Source organism: Lissotriton vulgaris, chromosome 6 (assembly GCF_964263255.1).
Source record: "Lissotriton vulgaris chromosome 6, aLisVul1.2, whole genome shotgun sequence".
Classification (NCBI taxonomy): domain Eukaryota; kingdom Metazoa; phylum Chordata; class Amphibia; order Caudata; family Salamandridae; genus Lissotriton; species Lissotriton vulgaris.
Genome location: NC_141694.1, coordinates 929,707,541 through 929,731,709, shown reverse-complemented (window position 1 = coordinate 929,731,709; position 24,169 = coordinate 929,707,541). Strand labels below are relative to the sequence as shown.

General features: G+C 44.4%; 1 protein-coding gene across 1 annotated transcript in view; it reads right to left on the bottom strand.

Moving 5' to 3' along the window:
• RBBP9 (RB binding protein 9, serine hydrolase) overlaps positions 1-24,169 on the bottom strand; it is a 236,958-nt gene that overhangs the window by 143,775 nt on the left and 69,014 nt on the right. The window contains exon 2 of the mRNA XM_086926914.1: positions 3,238-3,280. Coding sequence (XP_086783040.1) covers positions 3,238-3,280 — 43 coding nt within the window. The remainder of the gene's footprint in view (positions 1-3,237; positions 3,281-24,169) is intronic.

Sequence of the window (24,169 nt, the reverse complement as noted above, 5' to 3'; positions counted from 1 at the left end):
GAGAGAAAGGGACCCAGAACAAGAGAGAGAAAGGCAGAACAAGGGGGAAGAAATTGGAACAAAATGACAAAAAACAGTGACAAAGGGAGAAGGTAGGGATGAAAACGAAGTTGAAAGAGTGACATAAAGAAGGCAGGAAGGATAGGGTAGTGGATGAAGAAAGCATAAAGTGAAATGAAGACCAGACAGTCTCTGTATTTGACACTTTCAATATTTGGCAGGTCAGCAGCTGACTTCTGAGAAAATATTTGAGCACTAGCGCTTAATATTTGTTAAATTATGCATTGGGACACTTGTTGCATTCGGGCTTAGATTACATAGCTAACAGTAAGAAGAACATTCGTATACATTTCAAGAATGGTAGTGAAAGGCACCTATTAGAAGTATTGAAAGCCTAGATGGAGGCTAGCAGAGCGAATAGCTTTCTATAGAAGTACAGGCTAGGTTCAATGTTTTGTGATGTTCAGGATGCCATTGCTTGTAGCTGAAACTAAGTATATTGGCAGCTATTATATGAAATACAGAAACCATCTGAAGCTCAGGAAAGAAGTAAAAGACTAGGTCTTCGTGAGATAAAGATAACAGCTTCATCTGGCACTCAGACATAAACAAGCATTGGTAAAGACATTAGGCCTTAGTGATTATGTGATGCATCCCAGATGCTGTGCTGCATGGCTAAAGAAGGGGGGAAAACATTTGACGCAGCTGGTCGCATCACAGGTGTTTTTTTTCTTTTTATTTACCCAAGTTGGGTTGATAAATAACAATCAAGTACGGAAGTGTGTTTTATTTTAATGGGTGGTGAAAGCACACTGAGGGCAGGGGGATTGTAGATGGAACACTGAGAGTAGATGTAAGCAACATGGAAGGCATGTGGGTGGGCAGAAGCAGCACGGAGAACAGGACACATAAGAGAGCAACGTGGACCACAGGAGTGGAGAAGAGAAGCACATGGCGAGAGATCAATATTGAGAATGGAGAGAAGCTCATAGGTGAAAGAGTAACACAGAGCTGGGCTGCGGGGGAAAGATAAGTACATAATGGGGAGAGGTGAAAACACACACACTTTCATTAGGAGTCTAACTGAAAAGAAGAAAGTAGTGTTTCAAAAGTAAGCAGTGGAAGGGCACAAGTAATGAGGCCATGCTGCAGGGCAGGACAAACACAAGAAGAGGAAGGAAAGCCCACACAAGTTAATGAATAAAAAGCAGGTAAATTAGAGTGACATTAAAGTCAATCAATGGTAAGCAGTGGATGGGTTCTAAGCTCACTCGAAGCTGACAATGGATATTTTCGCAAACAGAGAGCTTGTGCTTTCTGGTGGGTGAGACCTAATAAGATCAACAATTAAAGTTGAAGCTGCTCGACTTCTGAGCCCAGCAGCGTGGAGACTCTCGAACCTGGTTTGGGCTGAGGCTGAGAGCACTACGCTTCACAAGGAGGTAAGGAAACTCTACCAATACCCTATTAAGATGGAGTGGGACACTCTACTATTGCGTTTCTGGGTGCAGGATACACTCTCTGTGGACTCTTCTCAAACCTCACTCCCTCCTGTCTTGACAACACACTAGACATTCGGAGCCCCCGAGCTGGTATCCCTTCGGCGGTCCTCGGCCCCAGACCATGCGCAATCCAAGGCCCTCATCTGCCCCGCTTCGCACACATAATAGCGCATCCTTTTTGACTGTGTGAAGCATCACCACATTATTGCACTCCCCACAAGGAAACCTTCCCTCTCCACCCGACATTGCCACCATGTCTTGCCAGGTTGCAACCCCCCTCCCCCGTTCATTTTCCTCCTCTTCATGATTACGCCTTTAGTGGATTGACTCGTTGACACCTACTTATTGTATTATATATATATATATATATATATATATATATATATATATATATATATATATATATATATATATATAAAATATATATATATAAATATAAATATAAATATATATATACACACCCAATACAAGTGACTTTGTATCTAAGAGGAATAGCATCCAGTGCTCAAATAAATTCTGTCCAAGAGTGCTGGCATCTTGGAGAACTTTAATATAGTCCACTTTTGCAGAAGCCGATCTCGTCCTTCACAGTAATCAAAACACAAACACCCTACAGCATTACAAATTCTATAAGAATAACAGCATTCTGCTGCCTTTTGGCTAGGTTTACACTATACAAAGACCACAGGCATACATACAGGATGACTTTAATGCAGACTATTCAAGCAGATCTTGGTCTGCTCCAGACCAAAGTTTCACTAAGTGAACATCCAAGTTGCTGTATGCAGAACAGGTGGACTAGAAGTTTTGTCACCATGAACTCAAGATGGGACCTGCAGAGTAACTCTTAGCAGCCGGTTAATATAATCTGAGCTTGCCTTAAATCTCACACATCCTTTCTCCATCACACTTTAGCGCTGCAGCCGAATTGACAATAAGAGCATCATGCTTGTCACTCATGCATGACACAAGACAAAATGTTACCCACATAGGTACACAGCAAGTACAACACCCCCAACTAGGCACTCTTCCACAGTGTCGCGTGGTATGTGTCTGATAATGTGCTTCAGTTCCCAAAAGGGTATGAAACACTGTACAAACGCAGCTACAATCCTTTCCAAGTCAGTATGTAAAGTAAACCAACAGACATACACACACATTGAGATCACAGTCAAATATTTACTAGACAAACTGCAACTCTATCTTGCGCTGCTAATGGTACTAATGAAGGAACCAGTAAAAGCACATTAGAGGTGAACTCCCACAACAATATGTTGTGCTTCCATGGGTATGAATGATACACAGAAAGCAGATACAAATGCAATGTGGAGAAGATGGACCCTGTGCCCAATTCCTATTGGGTCCCAGTAGCACAGTAGAAATAAGTGCAGCATTGCTCAGATTAGGTGGAGGCTTTCAATATCTCCTTCCCAATCTTGACACGGGATGAAGTGTCTTTATTTGGAGGGGAAGGACAGAAAGCAAGTTTAGACATAAGATAAAACATATATAGGCTTCATGATGACAAATTATAAGCATGCCAGCTAGCATTTCCAGTTCTGCCATGCAACATGGAGTTATGTGGCATTGCCAATCACACTATATGGAAAAATAGGCAGTCAAGGACCAAGAAGATACACACGTTGAAAACATAAAACTGGGAGACCATATCTGAAATGAGGTCACTCACTGTTGCAGGATTCTGGAGACATATAGGCAAAGACTGTAGACTTACATGGATCTGGCATATCTTGAAGGAGGCACTCGAAGTTGGGTATCTGTTGGGAAAGCACACATTTTAGAAAGAACGCACTGTCAGAGTACATACAGAAAGACACTAATAACTGTTATTTTGAGAGATAAGTAACCTTTCTGCAGAGTGCCTCTTAATTTGCTTCTGGAGACTTTGTACCAGCTGTAATCTGAAACATGGTAAACTAATATTAGCCAGTATAATCTTTACATTGACATGTCCATATCTTTCCCTCATACCACGTGTCATGTTCTTGAAGTCCAGTAAAATGCAAATCTGGTCCCATTCAGATGCCAGGTCTCCAGTATGTCTGATATTGTAATACCATTTTTGAGGAGGTATGCTTATCTTCTTCATGGTTTACACATAGTCAAATAAATACCTCCTATCTGGCTACTGCATGCCAAAAGCACATACGCAAAATACAACAGGATGAATGAACCAATGGATGGCTAGAGAAATTGTAAAGTGCAAACAGCCAATCAAATCACCACTAGACACAGTCAGATCGAGCTACATCACTGACTGGTATGGCCAAATAGTAGGTAAAAAACAGAAAAGATTTCAGGGCTTTCTAGGAAGGAAATTGTTTTTCAGATTCCTCGTATGGGTGAGGGCAGTCGCACAGTTCAGCACCAGGAAAGAACAAGCTCGTCAATGTTAGTGTTTTTGTCTGCGGTGTTTAGTATCAGCAAAGAATAAAAACAATAAAAAACCCACAAAGGGGGTGAGGGGTGGCTAGCAGCCGATGAAATTAGTTGCTACCTGAAGAAGCTCCGTCTTCCAGCTAACTTCCCAGCCGATCCTTACACTAATCCGCAGGCATAAATAATTTTTAAGCAGTTGGCGATTAATCGGAAACAACGACCTACCCGATGCCCCTAATTTGATTCTCGGCAGCCAGCAACCGAAGACACGACAGCAGAAGGAACAGGTGCGGCCTGACCTCCACCATACGCCGGGGGCTGGAGTTGGCGGGTACCCGTCTGCAGCGAGTGCTCTGGAGAGAGACCAGTGCGCTGCTCTGGCAGCGGAACACGCCGACCGGGACTCACCACGCTGGCACCCAGGCAAGCACCCCTGGGGGAAACAAGTAATGGACGGGAGCAGTTTGGGCGTTGTTGAGGCGCCAACGGTAAGGAAGGGTGCGGCCCTCACTGCGGGCGAGACCCAGCACTGAGTCGAGGACCTGGGCCCATGGACATTCCACCAGCGGCTTCATGCAACGGGACCAAAAAGAAATACAAAATCAGCAGCGGTGGTGTAAGGGCGGCTGCGCCGCGTGCATTTGAACCTTGAAGGCCAGCAGCTGAAGACACAAAAGCGGACATAACAGGTGCGGCCTGACCTCCACAATAAGCCGGGGGCTGGCATTGGAGGGCGACGAGGGCGCTGCTCTGGCGGCAGAGCGCGCCGACCGGGGATCGTTGCGGTGACACCTGCGGGGACACTCCCAGCGGAGGCACGTCAAGAGCTGGTGCAGTTCAGGCGCAGTGGAGATGACAATGGTGAGAAAGGGCACAGCCCAAACTGATGGCGGGACCCGTCGGATCTGAGACCGGGGACCAGAGTCCTTCCACCAGAGAACTCACGCAGCTGGCCCAAAAGACAAAAAAAGAAAGTACAGTGCAAATTTCGAGACAGCTGGCAGCCCTTAGACACGCTGGGGTGAGGCATGCACTGAAGGCGCCAAACAGAGGCAATAGCGGTGGGTCGGCCTGTTGCGACGTCCCAGAGACCCGGAATATCCTGGCGACCCCCTCGGGGCGTGAGTGGAGAACCTTGTAACACACATTGAGACCGGTGATACCCAGTGGGTAGCAGGCATGGGAGGCTCCCTCCTATAGCTTCGCACCATGCTCGCAACTGCATCGCGCAAGACGCCTCACCACTACAGTGCGTCGGATCTGGGATGGAAAACCCGAAAGGCCGCGTGTGCCCCCACCAGCATGCAGGCAGGCAGCGGGGAGTACCACCCCAGGTTTTACGTGGCTCTTTGTAGAGGAGACCCAGGTCAGTCCAGCAAAGATGGGAGGCAGGGGTCAGAGGTGTTCGCAGCCGGCGCAACTTGAAAAGTACTCCTACACCAAGAATCAATCTGAATACATGGACCAAGACCCCACCCAGACAGCGGGCCCTGTAGTATCTGAGAGATGTGAAGTCACACTACCAGACAATATGAACACCTTAACCAATGTCCATTCCTCCCTAGACGCCAGTATTGGGTCACTCTCAGTGGAACTCTCATACATTAGGGCAGATTTTCAGAAAATGACTGCCAGAGTGACGAAGGTCGAGACAACTACATCAACCCTCACTAACGAAACGGCTGCTCTAAAAAAAACAAGTGCGCCAACTGGAAGCCGACAACAAGATAATAGCTGCCAAACTCGACGAACAAGAAGGACGTTCAAGGCGTAACAACATTAGACTTATTGGCGAGCCGGAACGTGCAGGAGAAGCAAGTCTGGGCCTGCTGGTTGAAGACCTAATAAAGAACCAACTCCAGTCACAAGGCTGTTGAGAGAGCTCACCGAGTCCCAGGTGGGAGGCACAAACCAGGGACTCCACCGAGACCCATTCTAGCCCGCAATTTCTGCTTCCGTGATCGAGATGTGATTCTACAGACAGCACGTGTCGCTCCCCCGATACACTTTGAAAACACCACAGTAACAATCTTTCCTGACTACACAGCGGCAGTAACGAAGCAAAGACAGGGTTTTTTAGAGGTTAAGAAGGAGCTCCGGAAGCAGGAACTCAAGTACGCCATGTTTTCCTGGCAAAATTGAGGGTAGAAGCCGAAGGAAAGACATGGTTCTTCATGATGCCTGAAGAGGCTCTGGAGTGGATGGAGAGGTAGCGCCGAGCCCCGGGTCCTGGACGATCTGGTAGGAAATATGGGCAGCATTCGCATGACAAAGTCCCAGAGGGGCCAGAGGAAACTGGAACGCAGGGAAGCTCACCGCACATAGGCGGAAGGGAGTGAGACACTTTGCGCAGATAGTGGTCTCCAGAACTAATCCATCCATTAACGACTGGCGCTAATCATAGAGAGAACAGCAAACACAGCCTTGCCGTGCGGATACGACTCCCCGTATAGACATTCAGGAGTCACCGTGACTACCGCCTACCCACGGATGATACCATAACCACATTTGATAGCTATTGTATGCAGAAACCCTAACTTTTTTGCCGACAAGTTATACGGTAGACATGGAGAGTGCTGGGAGGGTCTCCGGAGAACTCTCCCCCTCCAAGATACTGGGATTGGAAACTAAGCGCTCTGCAAGTTGGGGAGGCGGGTAGTTCTACGTCCGTCATGCAGGGAGGTGGGCTTCACTCTCAATGCTTGCAAGCCACATTTCGGATGTATCACTGCGCAGCTTGCCATTACCTACTTATAAGATATGACCGAGAACCAAGGATGGTTGACGATGTGCCTGTCTTGACGACGGCGTCCCATGCACTTGGCTCCCACTTATCACTGCTCATGTGGAATGTTAACAGACTTGGGGATAAAATAAAAAGAGGGTTGGTCCTGCAGTAACTCAAACGAAAGGCACCAGCAGTGGTCCTACTCCAAGAAACGCACCTGGTGGGTTCGGCATGTAAGGCCCTAGATAGATGGGAGTTCCAGATGGCAGCACACTCGGAGTTTACCTCGGGTTCACGGGGTGGGTATTTTGTTACAGAAGCAAATCCCACTGATTATTAAGCTGACATGGAAAGACGACAAAGGACGATTAGCAGCAGTTGCTTGCCTACATTCCGCCGGCACTACACTCGGTGGCACTCCCAGCTCTTAGTGCCTTCTTACTTGCTCTCCCAGAAGGAGAGCTTCTGATGGGCGGAGACTACAATGCCACCATTGACAGTGCGCTCGACCGCCATCCCCTGAGGGATCACAGCATTACACCCTCCCGCTATGCGTAATTTCTTGAGGCCCTCGGTTTTAAGGACATCTGGCGTTTCCGCCATCCCTCAGAGCGACAGTAGGTCTTCCATTCTGGGGTACATAACAGCCTCTCCACGATTGACAACATGCTCACACTAGCAGACAGTCTGGGGCAGATACTGGACATAACCCATCTACTATGCGGCATTTCGGACCACTCCCCCATTCTGATGAAATACACACGCCACATTGCAGCCCGGGCGTCGAACCTTCGGTGGAATATACGGCTCGTGATCTCGACTTGAAAAAACAAGGCTACAGGGCATATACATGGGAGGAAGTCAAGACCAGACTCATCGCCACACAACACATAATCTATGAGGTGCGTAATAAGGCAGGTAAACTCCTGGCCTGGCTAGATAAACTGGACAGGGCTAGTCGGTGGGTAGCGCAGCTACTAGAAGATGAAGGGGAGATCATAACTGACCCGCCGCAAATAGTGGATGCACTAGTAAGGCCATCTACACATCGACCTCCTCTACTACGGTCGAAGAGGCACAAGCATTCATAAGAGATATCCGTATGCCCACGTTAGCGCCAGGGGATGCCCAGGCACTGGAGACTGACCTCACACTAGATGATCTATTGACGACCATAGGAGCTATACAATCGGGGAAAGCACTAGGGCCGAATGGTATACCCATAGAACTCTACAAAGCAACAGCAAACACTATCGCACCACATCTCCTAAAGATGTATGAAGCTAGCTTTGAAGTGGGGGAGCTGCCTAGAGATCAGCGCACTGCAACAATATTAGCTATTTATAAATCCGACAAGCCAGCCCTGGAATGTGCATCATACCGCCCTGTATCTCTCCTTAATGCAGAGGCCAAGATACTCGCTAATATACACACAGCTCGATTGATGCCCCATCTTCATACGCTGATACACCCGGACCAATCGGGGTTTATGCCAGGAAGAAACACCGCCCTTAATTTACGACACTTTTATAGTGTTGTGGGTCGTATACCCACAATCCAAGAACCAGCGGCCATCCTATCCTTAGATGCACGTATGGCCTTCGACACGGTCGAATGGACCTTAATTTTTGCCATCCTTAAGCATTTGGGCTTTGGACCTAAATTCTGCGCCTGGGTTCAACTGCTCTATACGAAACGCCTAGCTCATGTAGCCGTAAATGGTCATGTCCACACCGACTTTCCCCTAGGCTTGAATCACATCAAGGATGCCCCCTATCCCCGCTTCTATTTGCTGTTGTAATGGAGCCATTGGCAGCCTGGATACAATGGGACCAGATTCTCTGCGGGCTCCACTGTTGTGTAGCGTTTTAGGACCCTAGTGTAATTTTCTCGATTCATGCCCATATATAGGTATATATTACCCTATCCTTATATAGGCATAGAAATCATAACCATATTTAGACTTAGCCTATGAAGTCCAAATACGGCATGGCTACTTCCACTAGTTCCGAAAATCCACAACGATTTCTTGGAAAAACCCGCCTTCAGCAGTCAAGGACTTCCCCCTGCTTGAATATTGATTTATTCAAGAACTCATGGAGTTTTCAAAGAACTGAGTCTTTGATGACTTTATTATGTCCAACATTACGTCAATCTCGGCACCTTTAAGGTATAAATATGCCCACACTTGCCCAGGCAAACACACTGTGGTTTTGAGCAGTTCGACTATCTACTTGCCCGACACAGCTCGCCGCAGCAAGTGCTGAAGGAAGCCGACCCTCCAGCAGACGCACTGAGAGACGCTGTCTTTTCTCTTGCCGAGAAATCCAGCTCCAGTGTTTCCAGGCTACCCTTGCGGGTTGCTGGGAAATCGAGTCCTAAGAGAGAGATACCAGACCTTCATTCTAAACCAAGGTACGGCGCTGATTAGACCCTTAGAGAATTCTTGGAATAGATTCTTGGCAAAGAATACTAAAACTAAGCTACACCTCACTTACTTCTTCCCTTGTACTAGACCTAGGTTAGGTACACCGGGGCAGGCGTATTTTAGAAGCACCAGTTGAGTACTTTTAGTAATTATTTATTAATGTATGTATTCTATGTGTTTTATGGCTTAGAAACCATACCATGCTTTTTATTTTATTTTATTATTTTATTTTACTCTATGTACTGTACACATTGTACTTTGCAACCAGTATTACGATTGTAGCAGTTCATTTCTTTTGCTTGAGAAAGAAGACTGTTCAATAAATACTTTTTATTGAAAACGCCCGTCTCTCTATTTCTCAGCACCTCTGGTGAAACGAAGCATGTACGATTGACTAAGTGAAATATCTACCTATTGTTTCCGCGACTCTAGAGATACGTTTCTTATTCTTGGGAAACAAAGTTGGCATGTTTATGCGGTTGTCAGAAACTAATCCCTTCTTGTGAATTCGAGAAAGTTTCTAGTGACCTCTGAGCTAGCTGGCACTCACAATTAAGTCTAATATATTCGGTAGCAACCTAGTCGACCTCAGTCCTACGTCTAAGCTACAGGATATATTATTCCAATGCGCAGAGCCTATTGGGAATATAGGAACTACATTACATGGCGCCCACCGTTTGGTAAGGCGATAATTTAACGCTAGATACTAGAGTAACTCAGTTGTGCTTGTCACACATACCCCTTTATCCCGTAAAATACTCCAATAGACGTCTGGAGTGGGTAAAAGGATATAATATCTGCCAAAACTGAGTAGGACGAAAAATCCTATGTATTAGTTTTTGGTTGAATGATACAGTGTTCCAAAAATATGGTGCACCTTATCTTTGTTTCCTTGAAACTTGCTCTGCAAACTTTCGGTCAACAAAATGACGGATAAAGACGACGAAAGAGAATGAGCTGCAGCAGCAGCTCAGGAATTTTTAGACAATAGAAAACTCCAACAAAATGACCCGGATGTTATAATCATACTGGCAAATTTAAGAAAAACTATAATTTACAAACTCATAAATAATGGAGTATTATCGAGAGGTGGTAAAGTAATCTTTGTTATAGAGGCACATGAATATCGGCAGACAGAGGTATTCTATTCATGGATACACTTTCCTGCAGCAAATGCAGTAACACGTGAGTTCCACTACTACAAAGTTGGAGGAACCTCCAGCGGAATACGTTCCTTACGAGGACGTTGAAATTCCATTAACATACCAAGAGCATCAGCTCTGGTTTAAAGGCGCCCTACAACATCAAAATCACATTACCAGGCTCAGTCAACTAGGTAGACCAGGAGCAACATGCCTGGTATTAGCCAGCTATACACCACATCCTGCCATTGAACAAATGACAGGTCCAGAACTGTTAGCTCAGCTAAAACAGTTCACAAAAATACACAGACAATTAGTTCAATCTGTCATGCGGACTTTAACAGTCCAACCAACTGAAAGGATTCCCCAGCACACCCCTCACCAGGGGAACACAAACAAAATCACAACACAGACTATACAATCAGTCATTGGTAAATTGCCCGCTAAAAGGGAACAAATTCCGTTCTGGTTAGCTCAAAAAATTACTCAGATAGAGGCAGTATTTCCTGATAGTACAACTCATGAGAAACACAGAATTTTGGCAATCTGCTTACCAATGGGAATTGCACCACACGTGGAGGACCGTGACACATGGGGTACAGTCTTTGCTTCAATTTACATAAAACCACATGGTGTTCCGTCTATGGCGGTAATACCAGACGTCCTAAGACCGATTCAAAATTAATATGGACCAGAACCTGCTTTAAATCTTGGTATGAAGTTACTAAAAGATTTCAAACAGGTCTCTGCTATACCATTAGCTAACATTAAAGGTGAAGCAGTATCCGTGGCAATCCGCCAAAAACTAAAAGAAACAGATATAACAGAGCAACCATATGAACTTGCAAGAATTATTGAAAAATCCTATGAAGAACTAGGTAGAGATAGTTTGGGTGGGAAACCATTAAAACCCCAACTAACAGAAAATCCTGAAAAAGTTTTTATTAAAAATAATCTCACGACTCCTAAAAAGAAGTGGGAAAACAGTAAACAGACACTTCCTAAAGAGAAGCGTTCTCAGTCCAGAGTAAGGTCTCCTCAACAGGAGCCCTCCGAAAATAGGTATAACCTCAAGAATAAGGATAATTTGAGAAAACCTGATAAATATCAAGATACTGATACACGTTGCTCTCGTACCTTTCAGACTTCCTCGCAGACTTCCTCGAGAAGAGGACGATCAGAACAAAAAGAACGCGTGAAGTCCAAAGACGAACAGCACGTTCCAAAAAATAAGAAAACTCAATTCACGAAGAAGAAGGTAGCATGTGTAAAGATCAGACATGCTGAGGATCTTGAGGACGATTCAGAAAAGGGGGTGGTGATGAACAGAGTGTCTGAATTAAGCAGACCACTCTTACCCAGTCTAAAGATCAGGGCTTGATCCATCACCGTTATTTATCTCACTGCCCCATCCCAGCTCAGAACCTGGCTATATGCAAATCAGTCTGTCCCTGGCCCAGTGCATCATGGGAACAGGGCAGACTAAACTACCAAGCCAATTCTTCACCAGAAAGGAGACAAGCTACCGGGGACCGGTTTCTGGCATTTCAGCCGTCTTCGGCCCGGCTTGCTTGAATCCTGATGGAGCAGTGAGAAAGGGACTCATGTCTGAGTATACCCTGCCACACCTATAGTGGCCAAAAACGATTCAGGATCTTGAGGAGACAACTCAAGAACTGGGAGTGGGGCCAGACAATGCTAGACAGCGCAGCAAAAGTCAACATAGCTCGCAAGATCTTGAAGAATCATCTGGAGACAGTGGACTTGAATGAATGCATTCAAGTTGAAACTGCAGACACCAGGGTTAGTGTACCCCATAGGTTATATGAAGTAACACTCCGGATGGAGGGGACATAACTAGAAAGATAAAAGCACTCTTTTGGGGGAAGCTATCTAAGGGTTATGACATTTTTCTAGTTGAACAAGACTGGCCACCTGCATTTGTCAGAGAGTGCCCACATGGCGAAGAGATAGTTATGCCAGCCTTCTCAAATCACATTCCAATTCATAAAAAATACACATATGCCAGAAAATGGGCAGTAGCCCAGGCTCCAGCATTATACAAAAATCATGTAGGATGTGATGAGGACTCTCCTCACCATAAGATCCAGTTAAAAAATCAACCTACTGCACAAAGGCAGCATCCAGTTAAGCAAGAAGCTAAAAAACAAGTCAGGGAGATCTTAGATCAACTTGAATACCAAGGGGAGATTAAAACATGCACCTCATCAATGAACAATCCTTTGTTTCCGGTCTCCAAGCCAGACAATACATATCGTCTAGTTTTGGACTACAGACACTTAAACTCTTGTTGCAAAACTTTTGCAGTACAAAATGCACACAGTGCAGCACTGAGGAATAACATCGTGCGCAAAAAATATAAAACAACATTAGATATTTCAAGTGGTTTCTTCTGTCAAAACATTGCACCAGAAAGCAGGCATTTGACCGCTTTCTCAATCATGGGGACACAGCGACAATTTTGCCGTCTACCCCAGGGAATCAAGAATAGTCCAGGGTTATTTTCAGCGAGAGTAACAGAGTTACTACAAACGTATGATGATGAGGCATTATCCTATGTTGATGACATCTATCTTACAGACGATGACTTGGACAGGCACTTGAAAAGAGTAAACACCATAATACTTGGGTTCGCTTCTGAAGGGTACAAATTCAATTTTAAGAAATCACGAACTGCCCACCACAACGTCCTATTCTTAGGATATGTACTTTCAAGTGAAGGCAAAAGCCTGGGAGCAAACTTTCTGGAGAAATGTGCGCTGCTTCAACCTCCAAAAACGCTGAAAATCTTACATTCCATTCTAGGTTTCCTGAATTTTGGAAGAACTTATGTTCTAAATTACGCAGAAAGGGTTAAACCTCTCTACGAACTAATCAAACCTGATTTTATACCAACTAATTGGACTCAAATACACACAGAAATTTTGCGTACAGTGCAAACAGACATCTTAGCACAAACACAGTTACAGACACGCGAGAACGCGCGCAACCTTGTGATCCGAATCATCTAAGGGAGATGCAGATTCACATACCTAACCTTTAATGAAGGTGAAAAGGTACCAATAGCATACAAATCACACTTGTACACACAAGCTGAAATGAAATTCACTTCTACAGAAAAAATTCTGACAGCGGTTCAAACTGCAGTAGCAAAAGAGAAAGCCCTGGCACAGGGTAAACGCATAATGATCGTTACACCTGTACCAGCTCTAGAAGCAGTGACGAAAGCGAGCATTACAAATGCTAAGGCTTTACATCCGAGATGGATACAATGGGTTAACTCTCTTGCTGCAACAGACGTTGAATAATTTTTTGACCCCTACTTGAAATTACAAGAATTTCTACAATACAAACACGAATGCCCTCTTCCAACCGAGATTCTGCCTCTAGAACATTTTGGATGTATAATTTATACAGACGGATCAGCACATCCCGCGATTGGGGGTAAACAAGCCTATAGTGCTGTGTGCGCGATTGTTAAAAGGTCGCTGGCACGAAGGTAAATTCAGACCTATGGTCACAAAAACTCAATCACTCGGAGAATGTACAGCTCAGCAAGCAGAACTACAGGCTTTCAAGATGGCGCTTGAAAATACCGATCGCGAATTCCCCACACTCATAGTGTGCGATTCGTATTACTGCGTCCAATCTTACAATGAATATTTGCAGAACTGGGTTCAAAACGGTTTCAAAAATGCAAAGGGTGGCACAATTAATCATAAAATGCTTTAGGAACAAGTAGTTCTATTACAGAAAGAACTAAAAAAGACTCACGTGATTCATACACTGAGTCATCAGCGTGATGGCGTTCACGTTGCAGGGAATTCATTGGCTGATGAAGCCGCGAAGGCAGCTGTACAAACGGCTTCCGTAGCGACAATAACTCATTCAAAAACAGAAATAGACACTGAAACATTGCCAGCCGTCAAAGCCTCAATGAGAGGTAGCTATGCAACTTTACCTCTAAACTATCCACTCGAGTATACATACATAATTGATGCAAACTGCGTTCCTTTTGCTCAAATCCCTGGAGTGGGGGACAGAGTAATTCCAAACAGTAATGCAGAGGTGCTTTGGTTCAAGAAACACATATGGGAGAGGGTCTGACACATCAAGGGATTTTAAAATTTCTAATAGAATTAGAAGAGATATACTGGTGGCCGGGAATGAGCGTCCAAGTTTACGAATTCGGAATTAACTGTGATACCTGTTACAGAGACCATAGCTTTGAAAGCCACCAGGTAGCAGACTACAGTGTAGCCAGCCCAGTACAGACACCACTGTTAGACAGAATTAGACTGTCTACACGCAAACATCACAATGAACGAATGCGGTCCCACAACTATTAGGACAAGATTCATTTGGATGTGGCCTCAGCGCTCGGCTGACGCCTTAACTGTTATAAAATATTTGCAAGTCTTTATCGGCACATACGCAATCAGCACGCTATATTCTGAACAGGCTCCTGCGTTTAGCTCTCCAGCTTACAAGGAGGCCATGGCTAGCTTGGGCGTTGCATTGTGGTACTCAAGTCCATTCCATCCTGAGGGAAATGTGGTAGTGGAAAGAAAAAACCATGACCTAAAGCAATCTATAACAGCGAGGGTATTAGGCTCGGGTGACGGGTGGGTCAAACATCTAATAAGTGTCCAACATAGTCTTAACAATCTGCCAAGAAATTCTCTGGGTGGAATCACTCCATATGAAATACTTTTTGGTACTAGAATGATCATCCAAGACCTCGATTGTCAAACTTCAGTGGTAGAACAAAAACCGTTTGATATCAAAGACCGTTTGGCTGTTTTGCAGGACTTAAATGAAACAAGACGAAGTCTGAGCAACACGATACAGAAGCAAGCGACCACTGAAGAAAAACCACCTGTCCCAGCAAGACCTGTCTGAATTCCAAAGATTGGGGATCTAGTCAGGGAAAAGATCGCGGTGAAGAAGGAATTTGGGCCTTCTTTCAGAAAAACAGTACCCGTCTTACCAATCCACGGAACAAGATCAGTGTTACTACCGCCCCTTGCTCGAAAAAGGGAGAACAGAGTTGTGTCCATCGACCTGGTCAAACCACATCATGTGGCCGATAATAAGTAGTAGGCCCAGTGGACTCCAAAGATGTAGCAGACGACCGAATCTGGCTACGATCCAAGAGGTTCAAACTGAAAGACTTATCACCTTTGATAAACCGACAGCTAGAAAAGAAGGACTATGCAATAAAGCCATGGTACCTCTTGAAACCCAAATAAGAGTTTGTCAAGAAACACCGGTCTACAATGATATAGCCTCTGACTATACTGATATGACAAAGGAAGAAAAAGCTCCAACAATTCCAAACAATCCTGATGCTATTCCAACAATTGACAGAACTGCCTCTGGCTATTTCATCAACTTTGATACATTTTCTGAGGATCCCAGTGAACCTGAAACTACGCCAGCAAATAAAACTCTCAAAAGTAACAGAAGTCTTTCATCAACTTGAAAATACATATCTGGTTTCACCATGGGTTGAATTTTGGATTGTGTTAGGTGTACTTTTTCTCCTACTTTGGCTCATTCTTGTTTTATGTTTGAGACAAATGATAGATGGAAAATACAGTACAATGGACACAGCAAGTAAGATCATCAACTTGCTCCTGAAACCTCACAAATCATCTCATCGTGAGCGAAGAGACCGGTCATCAGTGAACATCACAGCCGTTCCTATACCTGGTGGCATAGCATGGGACACAACTGATTATGACATTTATGGCCCGGTGAAACTGTTGAAGATTCCACACCAGTTTAACGTTTCTTTGAGTGACTTTGTCTCACCCAGCACATTTTCTGATGATTGGGACTTTGAAACTGTTAATAATAAGATGACAGGTTTAGAAATGTCAGCTAAATTCAAAAAACATGAATATGATTATGAACAAATGTATTGTTTTAATCATTATGGTCACCATTATTTGCACGGAAATCCCTTTGCATTGTATATTTCTTCACTCATTGAGCACTATTCTCTAAAAAGTCACGCTATTGCACTTTTTCTGACGGTCTTATCATGCATTGTATGTTATCTTTGAATGAAGTAATTAAGATACAAAATGAATGAAATCTGTTATAAATTACACAATATAATCCTTTGATCTCACGACTTTGTAATTTGAGCATTCATTTCTCAAGTTAGGTGTGTATCAGAGAGCAAGTGTTCTTGATTGCATTAATCAGCATTGTCAAAGTAATGTGTCTTACCCAACAGAACCACTTTTTGCTTAACAATGTTACAACATGGCCAGTCTCAAATGCGTTCTATAATGCTGCTAGGCTGGACGTTACAGAATCTCTGTTCAGGCTACGTGCCATGGCGTCTAATCAGCACCACATCATTGTTTTCTGTATTTAACCTTACAGATAAACAAATCTCGTTGGCACAAAGAGGAGCAGACTATACGGTGCTGAGCATAGAAAAACTGGAAAGATTACCATTAACTCTGAGAAGCCAGTCGTGGAATGGATAATACATGGCACCATCACGATACCAGTGACAATTTCCCAGTTTCAGTATTGCTTAAGACACATACCAGCAGGCCTGTATGAAAGGTTGGGTAAAGCGTACATTAAGTCGACCTGGACTTTACCATACACACACAAATGTTGGAGTGGGGGAAAGGAAGTATTTCTAAGTGGTAAAAATTGTAAGAACTCATTAAGCGGTACACTTTTGTGTCAAGGTATTAATTTACACGGAGCCTGCGAGGGTTCTTCAAATAACCTTTCTTGCCACCTGCACGGTTAACCAGCAGCAGTGATAGATCCAGTTTTTAGGCAGCTATCCAATGGTAGCTACATAATGTTGAATGATCACAGATGTTGTGGCATGTTGCCAGGAAAAGCCTATCTAGTTAGTGTGTCAGCCAGGGTCACTTGTTGAATGCAAGTATTGTTTCCAAAAAGCAAGACAGACAGGGAGTCGGCGTTATGGCCTTCATTGAATATCTCTTCTATACGAATTGATACTTTAAGCAGAATGAAAGCCATTCTTTTGCAAAAAACTGTGCCACTGACCTCGTCCAGAGAGACGTATGATCTGCAAGTTGCAAGGACTTCTGCAAAGATACATAAGTTATTATCAACAAACTGCCCAATACATTTTGCAGAAATGTTAGGTCGTATCTTAAACATGTCTGATACGATTGGTATTGCACATGTATTTAAGACAATTTTTTCGGGACTGTTAGCACCCTTTGAAGCAGTCCTAGGCATTTTTCCAAATTTCGTGCACTCTGTGCCTGACTCTCATTTTGGGACTCGTAGCAGGAATTCTATTTTTGTTCCTTCTGCTCCGATATGGCAAGTCCAGTCACCAGCGATACTCAGACTACCATGGAAGACGCTCTCCTAGCCATGCGGTACCATGACAGAATTACACAGATTCTTGGCTTGGCTCGTTTAAGAGATCTGAATACCACATGGTTTCTTTCATTTAGACCAATCTGGTAAGATTGCATTTTACCTGTTCTATGATGCCTGCTTTGGGGAGAAGAATGCGTGTTAGACGTTTGTCTTACACTTCCATCAGCACTGCCAACAGATGTTGACGCTTTGCTAGGTCCAGTAACGACTCATGCATCGTGTTGCCCCCAACGGCTGCCAATCCGATGACTGCATTCATAGAGATCTCACTGGCGATTCCAGCTAATGGTGAGGTACGAGGAACAACAGGCACACAGGTAGCATCTACACCGAGCATTGCTAATGCGGATGACGCGGACGGCGATGCTTCTCATCTGTGCACAATTGATCTACTTAATGAAGTAGTTCCACTTTCACCTACTGTAGTAGACGATTTAATGTTTTCTCCTGACACCGAGAATAACTTTGAAACTAGCACACAGCGTTCTCTAAACTCTGAATTCGGCCTTCACTTTTTCAAAACAAGACTTCTAACTTTGGAACTCTATTTTTTTTCTACTATCTAACTTTTATCCAAAACATTGAACTTTTTTTGGCACAAAGTAATCGGCTTAAAGTAGAACTATTCTTAGAGAACAAGAAATTCTTTTTGAACACTTCCTAGAGACAATATTTGGCCTTGTCCATAGTACTATAACTGTTGCTATACTATGTTATGAATTGGTCTCGACCTTTTTTTCTGTATTTAAGAGCCATTTTCATAAATGTAAATTTCATGATTCATTCAGTTTGCATTACCGATATCATACTTTATATTTAGAATGACATAATTTCCTTTAAATGCGTACTATAGAAATGCTCATTTTTTCATGTGCAACTATTTCAAGTGCATTTCATGTACTTCGGGTGGGATTGTAAACACATGCTATAGATATGTTTAGAATGCTTATAATTTAGTTATGTTGAACATATTAAAGTGGAGTGGGTGTTGTGTAGCGTTTTAGGACCCTAGTGTAATTTTCCCGATTCATGCCCATATATAGGTATAAATCCCCCTATCCTTATATAGGCATAGAAATCATAACCATATTTAGACTTAGCCTATGCAGTCCAAATACGTCATGGCTACTTCCACTAGTTCCGAAAATCCACAACGATTTCTTGGAAAAACCCGCCTTCAACAGTCAAGGACTTACGCCTGCTTGAATATTGATTTATCCAAGAACTCATAGAGTTTTCAAAGAACGGAGTCTTCGATGACGTTATTATGTCTAACCTTACGTCAACCTCGGCACCTTTAAGGTATAAATATGCCCACACTTGCCCAGGCAAACACACAGTGGTTTGGAGCAATTTGACTATCTACTTGCCCGACACAGCTCGCCGCAGCAAGTGCCGAAGGAAGCCGACTGTCCAGCAGACGCACTGAGAGACGCTGCCTTTTCTCCTGCTGAGAAAGCCAGCTCCAGTGTTTCCAGGCTACCCTTGCGGGTTGCTGGGAAATGTAAGTCCTGGAGAGAGATACCAGACTTCCTTCATTCTAAACCAAGGTACGGAGCTGATTAGACCCTTAGAGAATTATTGGAATAGATTCTTGGCAAAGAATACTAAAACTAAGCTACACCTCACTTACTTCTTCCCTTGTACTAGACCTAGGTTAAGTACACTGGGGTAGGCGTATTTTAGAAGCACCAGTTGAGTACTTTTAGTCAATATTTATTAATGTATGTATTCTATGTATTTTATGGCTTAGAAACCATACCATGCTTTTACAGTATTATTTGATAATACTCTTCGTCCGGTACGTATTGTACTTTGCAACCAGTATTACGATTGTAGCAGTTCATTTCGTTTGCTTGAGAAAGAAGACTATTCAATAAATACTTTTTATTGAAAACGCCCGTCTCTCTATTTCTCAGCACCTCTGGTGAAACAAAGCATGCACGATTAACTGAGTGAAAAATCCATCTATTGTTTCCGCAACTCTAGAGATACCTTTCTTATTCTTGGGAAACAAAGTTGTTATGTTTATGCGGTTGTCAGAAACTAATCCCTTCTTGTGAATTCGAGAAAGTTTCTAGTGACCTCTGAGCTAGCTGGCACTCACAAATTAGTCTAATATATTCGGTAGAGACCTAGTCGATCTCAGTCCTACGTCTAAGCTACAGATATATAATTCCAATGTGCAGCTATTGGGAATATAGGAACTACACTACACCACTGGGTGGAGGGATGGGAAGATCGCATATCACTATATGCGGATGACGTGCTGATATACATGGCGTCCCCCAGAAGCTCCCTCAACAGCCTGCTAAATATCTGTGAACAACATGGCAGGTACTCTGGCTATACTATAAACTGGACCAAATTGATCCTCTATATTTTGCATGGCCCCACAGCAACTTCCACAAGGGATGTCGCCTACAAATCACGAGGGAGGGTTTTACATATATGGGAATTTATATTACCCCACGCCCTAAGGTGTTTATGGAAAAAACCTCCTTCCACCTTTGACAAGGCTCCGCCAAGATGTAGAGTGGAAATCCCTACCACTGACACTGCTTGGGAGAGCTGCACTTTTCAAAATTGATGGCACTCCCAAGGTTCCTCTATGCCTTGCAGAACTCCCAGGTCTGGTCCCAACATGCTATTTCAAGACAATTGAGGCAGCAGTAACCAACCTGCTCTGGGAAGTGAAACAGGCCCGAATAGCCATGACCAAATTATTCAGGAGATGGTATGATGGCAGCATCGCCTCCCAAACATTCAAACATACTACTGGGCATCCCAACAAATAGTGATAAATCAGTGGCTCCACGTCCCTCAAACGGATCCTGTGTTTAGATCAGACAGACACAGCTTAGGGGAGGGGGAGTGATGAGGGCTCTTTACACCACAAAGCGCAAACCACCGTTAAGGGGGCCCACAGCACACGCAATCCAGATACGGCACACGGTTAAAAAACAAAATTGGGATGGGACGGTGTTATAACGCAGATGACCCCACCATGGGAAGCACAGAGACTGGGCAGGCTAAGCGCCAGCAAAGGTTTCAGACACTGGGACGCCATCGGAATCTCAACGTTGAGTGATCTATGAAGTAAGGGCGAGGTTTTCACATTCACCAGCCTCCAAGAGCAGTACGAACTAGCACCCACAGAATTATTCAGGTATATTCAAATAATCATGCACTGAAAGCAGCGATCCCAGCGGGAAATACACTCCCCGAGGCCTCCCCCTTAGAAGATCAACTCCTGACAGAACATATGACTAGAAAAGCCATGTCTTCTACCTATCGCAAAATCATTAATAATCAACCAGATCCCATGCAATCCTCCGCGAAAGGTGGCAGAACGAAGTAGGGGACCTTGACGAAACAGACTGGCAAGAGGCTCTCTCCTCTCCGGATGAAGTAGCAATCTCCTCCAAATTGAGATTAGTGCAATTAAAAATACTGCACCTCGTTTATTACACAAGGGTGACTCTATACAAGATAGGGAAGGCAGAGAACATACTCTGTCTACGACAATGCGGGTCGGATGGTACTTTCTACCATACGTTCTGAGAATGCCAGAGATAGCGGCCTACTGGGACACAATTATGCAAACCATTACACAGGTTAGTGGAGGGACGGTCCCACCGGAACCCAGAAGGTGTCTCTTAAATATTTGGGAACCGACTGACCTTAATCACGCAGCACAAGACTGGGCAACGTTAGGTATGATGTTTGCCAAGCGAAACATAGCCAAACGCTGAGGATCCCAGATTGGTCCAACATATCGAGAGTGGTGTGGGGATATAGATGGAGCTATGGTGGCAGAAGGGACAACATATTTATATCAATCGAGGGTGCCCCAAGAAGTGGGAAAGAGTGTGGGGAAGGTGGAACATCTGTACCCCGCCCAGACGGAGCCAGATACAGATTTAAGTTGATTTGGGTGAAACTGGGGCAATGCACAATGAAGTCGTCGACTCTGAATGTGATTAATGTGCAGTTATCGCTGAAGTCTTATTGTTTGAAGCAACGTGCTGGGCGTGCCAAGAAGCAATTGTAATCATATGGTATTGTGGTTAATCTGTACTCAATAAAAAGTTTTGAGGAAAAAAAAACACAATGGTGCGGCCGCTGTTGAGATTTTCTTTTATTTTTTTTAATGGACGATCTAAGATAGCAGGCGTCACTCAGAGAGATCAATAGTAAAACAAGCCTTTGCAATGCAATCGGTCTCGCCTTTGGGACCTTATATGTATTTAGCAATGCAGCACATTAGCCAGGGTGCTGAAATATCTACTGTTCTTTAACATGGAGGGAAAATAAGCACCAAACTTCGTGATATGCCAGGTATGGGCACACATGGAGAGAAATATTGCCTTTCAGCAGGAAATTGTATAGTCCAAAGCTCTGTATTTAATATAAAATCAGGGCCTTCGGTGGTCATATCACTGAAAATACAAGATTTGAAAAAATATTATTGTCTATGGGTGCTCATATTAGACAATTTCTATGGTCTGGAATCTAGAGAAAGCTGAAGTAATATTGGTATTTTACTGACCTCTGCTGGTCGATTTCTATTAAGACAGTTAAATAGAGGCAGTTGAACAAAAAAAAGTCCCTAAGCGGAAGGAGACAAGTCCTAGGGCTGATCTCCGGAGCCCACACGGTACATACACATATAAGTATATACTAAAGTGTATACAAGAGGTCTTGAATGCTCGACCTAAATATTAATTAGAATTGTGCCAAAGCGCTTGTGTGGAGGGTCGGCAGCAATTTGCTACCTGGCCATCTAAAAAAAATATTCTAAGAAAAGAACGGTGCTGTTGCACGGGAGAAGCAGGTGTGGGAAGCGGGGGTAGCTTGAGGGCACAAGGGAGAGAGCTACATACATGTCGGTGGGGGAGAAGCATATGAGGGAGACCGCAACAAAGGGTCAATGGAGAATCACACAAAGGAAACAAAAATCACAAGTACACAGGAGAGAAAGAAAAGCAGTCATGAGAGAGAGCAGAGCACGGGCGATGGGTATTTTTTGTGCGGGAAGGGACCCAAAAGGGAAAGAGCTGGAAAACACATGCACTCTGATAGAGTGCTTAACCACAAAGAACAAGCACTGGCAAAGCCTTTGGGAACTACTGGCTTTGCCAATGGTTTTCAGAAATACTGTGCAGCAAGGGTAAAGAGAATACAAAAGAAAAAAAGGTGCCTTGTCACATCTGCAGCAGCTGTGTAATTATTACTTATTACGTACAGATCAAAGTTGGAATGGTAAATAATAAATAAAAGTAGTGAGAAAGCATATTAAAAAGAACAGTAGGTGAGGGGAAAGATCACAGAGTACGGGGTTGGAAGCAACATGGAGGAAGGCAGGAGAAGTACTTAAAGGTGAGAGAGAGGAACGTGAAGCACGGGGAACAGAAGCTTATGAAGAAGAGAAAGCATAACAAGTAAAAGAGAAGCACATCGGCGAGAAAGCAATGCGGGGGAAGAACACAAGGGTAAGCACAACACAGAGAAGGGCTTGTGGGAGAAACACATGAACAAGAGTAAAGTGGGGGCAGTGGAGGGACAAAGAGAGACAGCTAGAGAACACATGCACTCTCATAGAGTGGTTAACCAAAAAGACAAAAGGAGTGTATGAAAAGTAGGCAGTAGGGGGACACAAGAAATTAGACCATGCCCCAGGAAGAGACAAGCACAAGATGAGGAAGGAAAGCCCAGCCTTCAAAGCAGGACTAACTGCATTCATAGGGAGCCTGGCATGAGGCTTCCACCCACGGCCATCTGGAGCTCAATCAATCAGTAGATTTGTAGAGTGTTACTTGTCACCAGTGTATCCTGGACGTGGTCCAGGAGGACAGTAAGCAAGGGTGCCCCTGGTGGTGGTTTTGCTGTCTGTTTGGAGTCAGAAGTTGAGGTGTTCCATGGCAGGGGTGATGTCATTTATGGTGGTGCATTGGATGGTTTACTTATGTATGATGGAGCCCAGTCAGAGCTTCTCTCCCCCCTGTCCTTGGCACGGAGCGACACTAAGGGCCAGAGAAGGGATCCCAGTGCCCTACTTGGCTTGCAGACCTGGGCCTGCTTGCTCAGAAAGCATGCAATCCTAGGCCTTCTGATTCCCAGACCATGCGGCACCACGTACCATATACTTTGTGGCTCGGAAGCCCTGTGTTTCAAACAAAGAAGTCTTTCACCAAATAGGCCTTGCCGGGCCTGCTGCTTGCCCTTTGCCACACCCCCCTCTTGGAGGGGGGGGGGGGGGGATGCACAGTGGAAAACAGTAAGTCTTGTGCTGGGACTGCTGACGGTACCTCTTGGTGACAGAAGCTGCCTTTGAAACCGGGCCTAAGCATCTGCTGAGGGTTTTCAGAGCTCTCCAAGGCTTGTGTTCCAGCTTGAAGCCCGGGGGAGGCTGGGCCTTCAGGCAGGGTTGGTCTCTGCTCTAGGCTCAAACACAGTAGAGGAGCAAGAGAGTCCTCCCCGGTCTACAGCCACCCTGTCCTGGGTCGTGACTGCCGTCACCATACCGTTGGCTGTGGATGCTGCC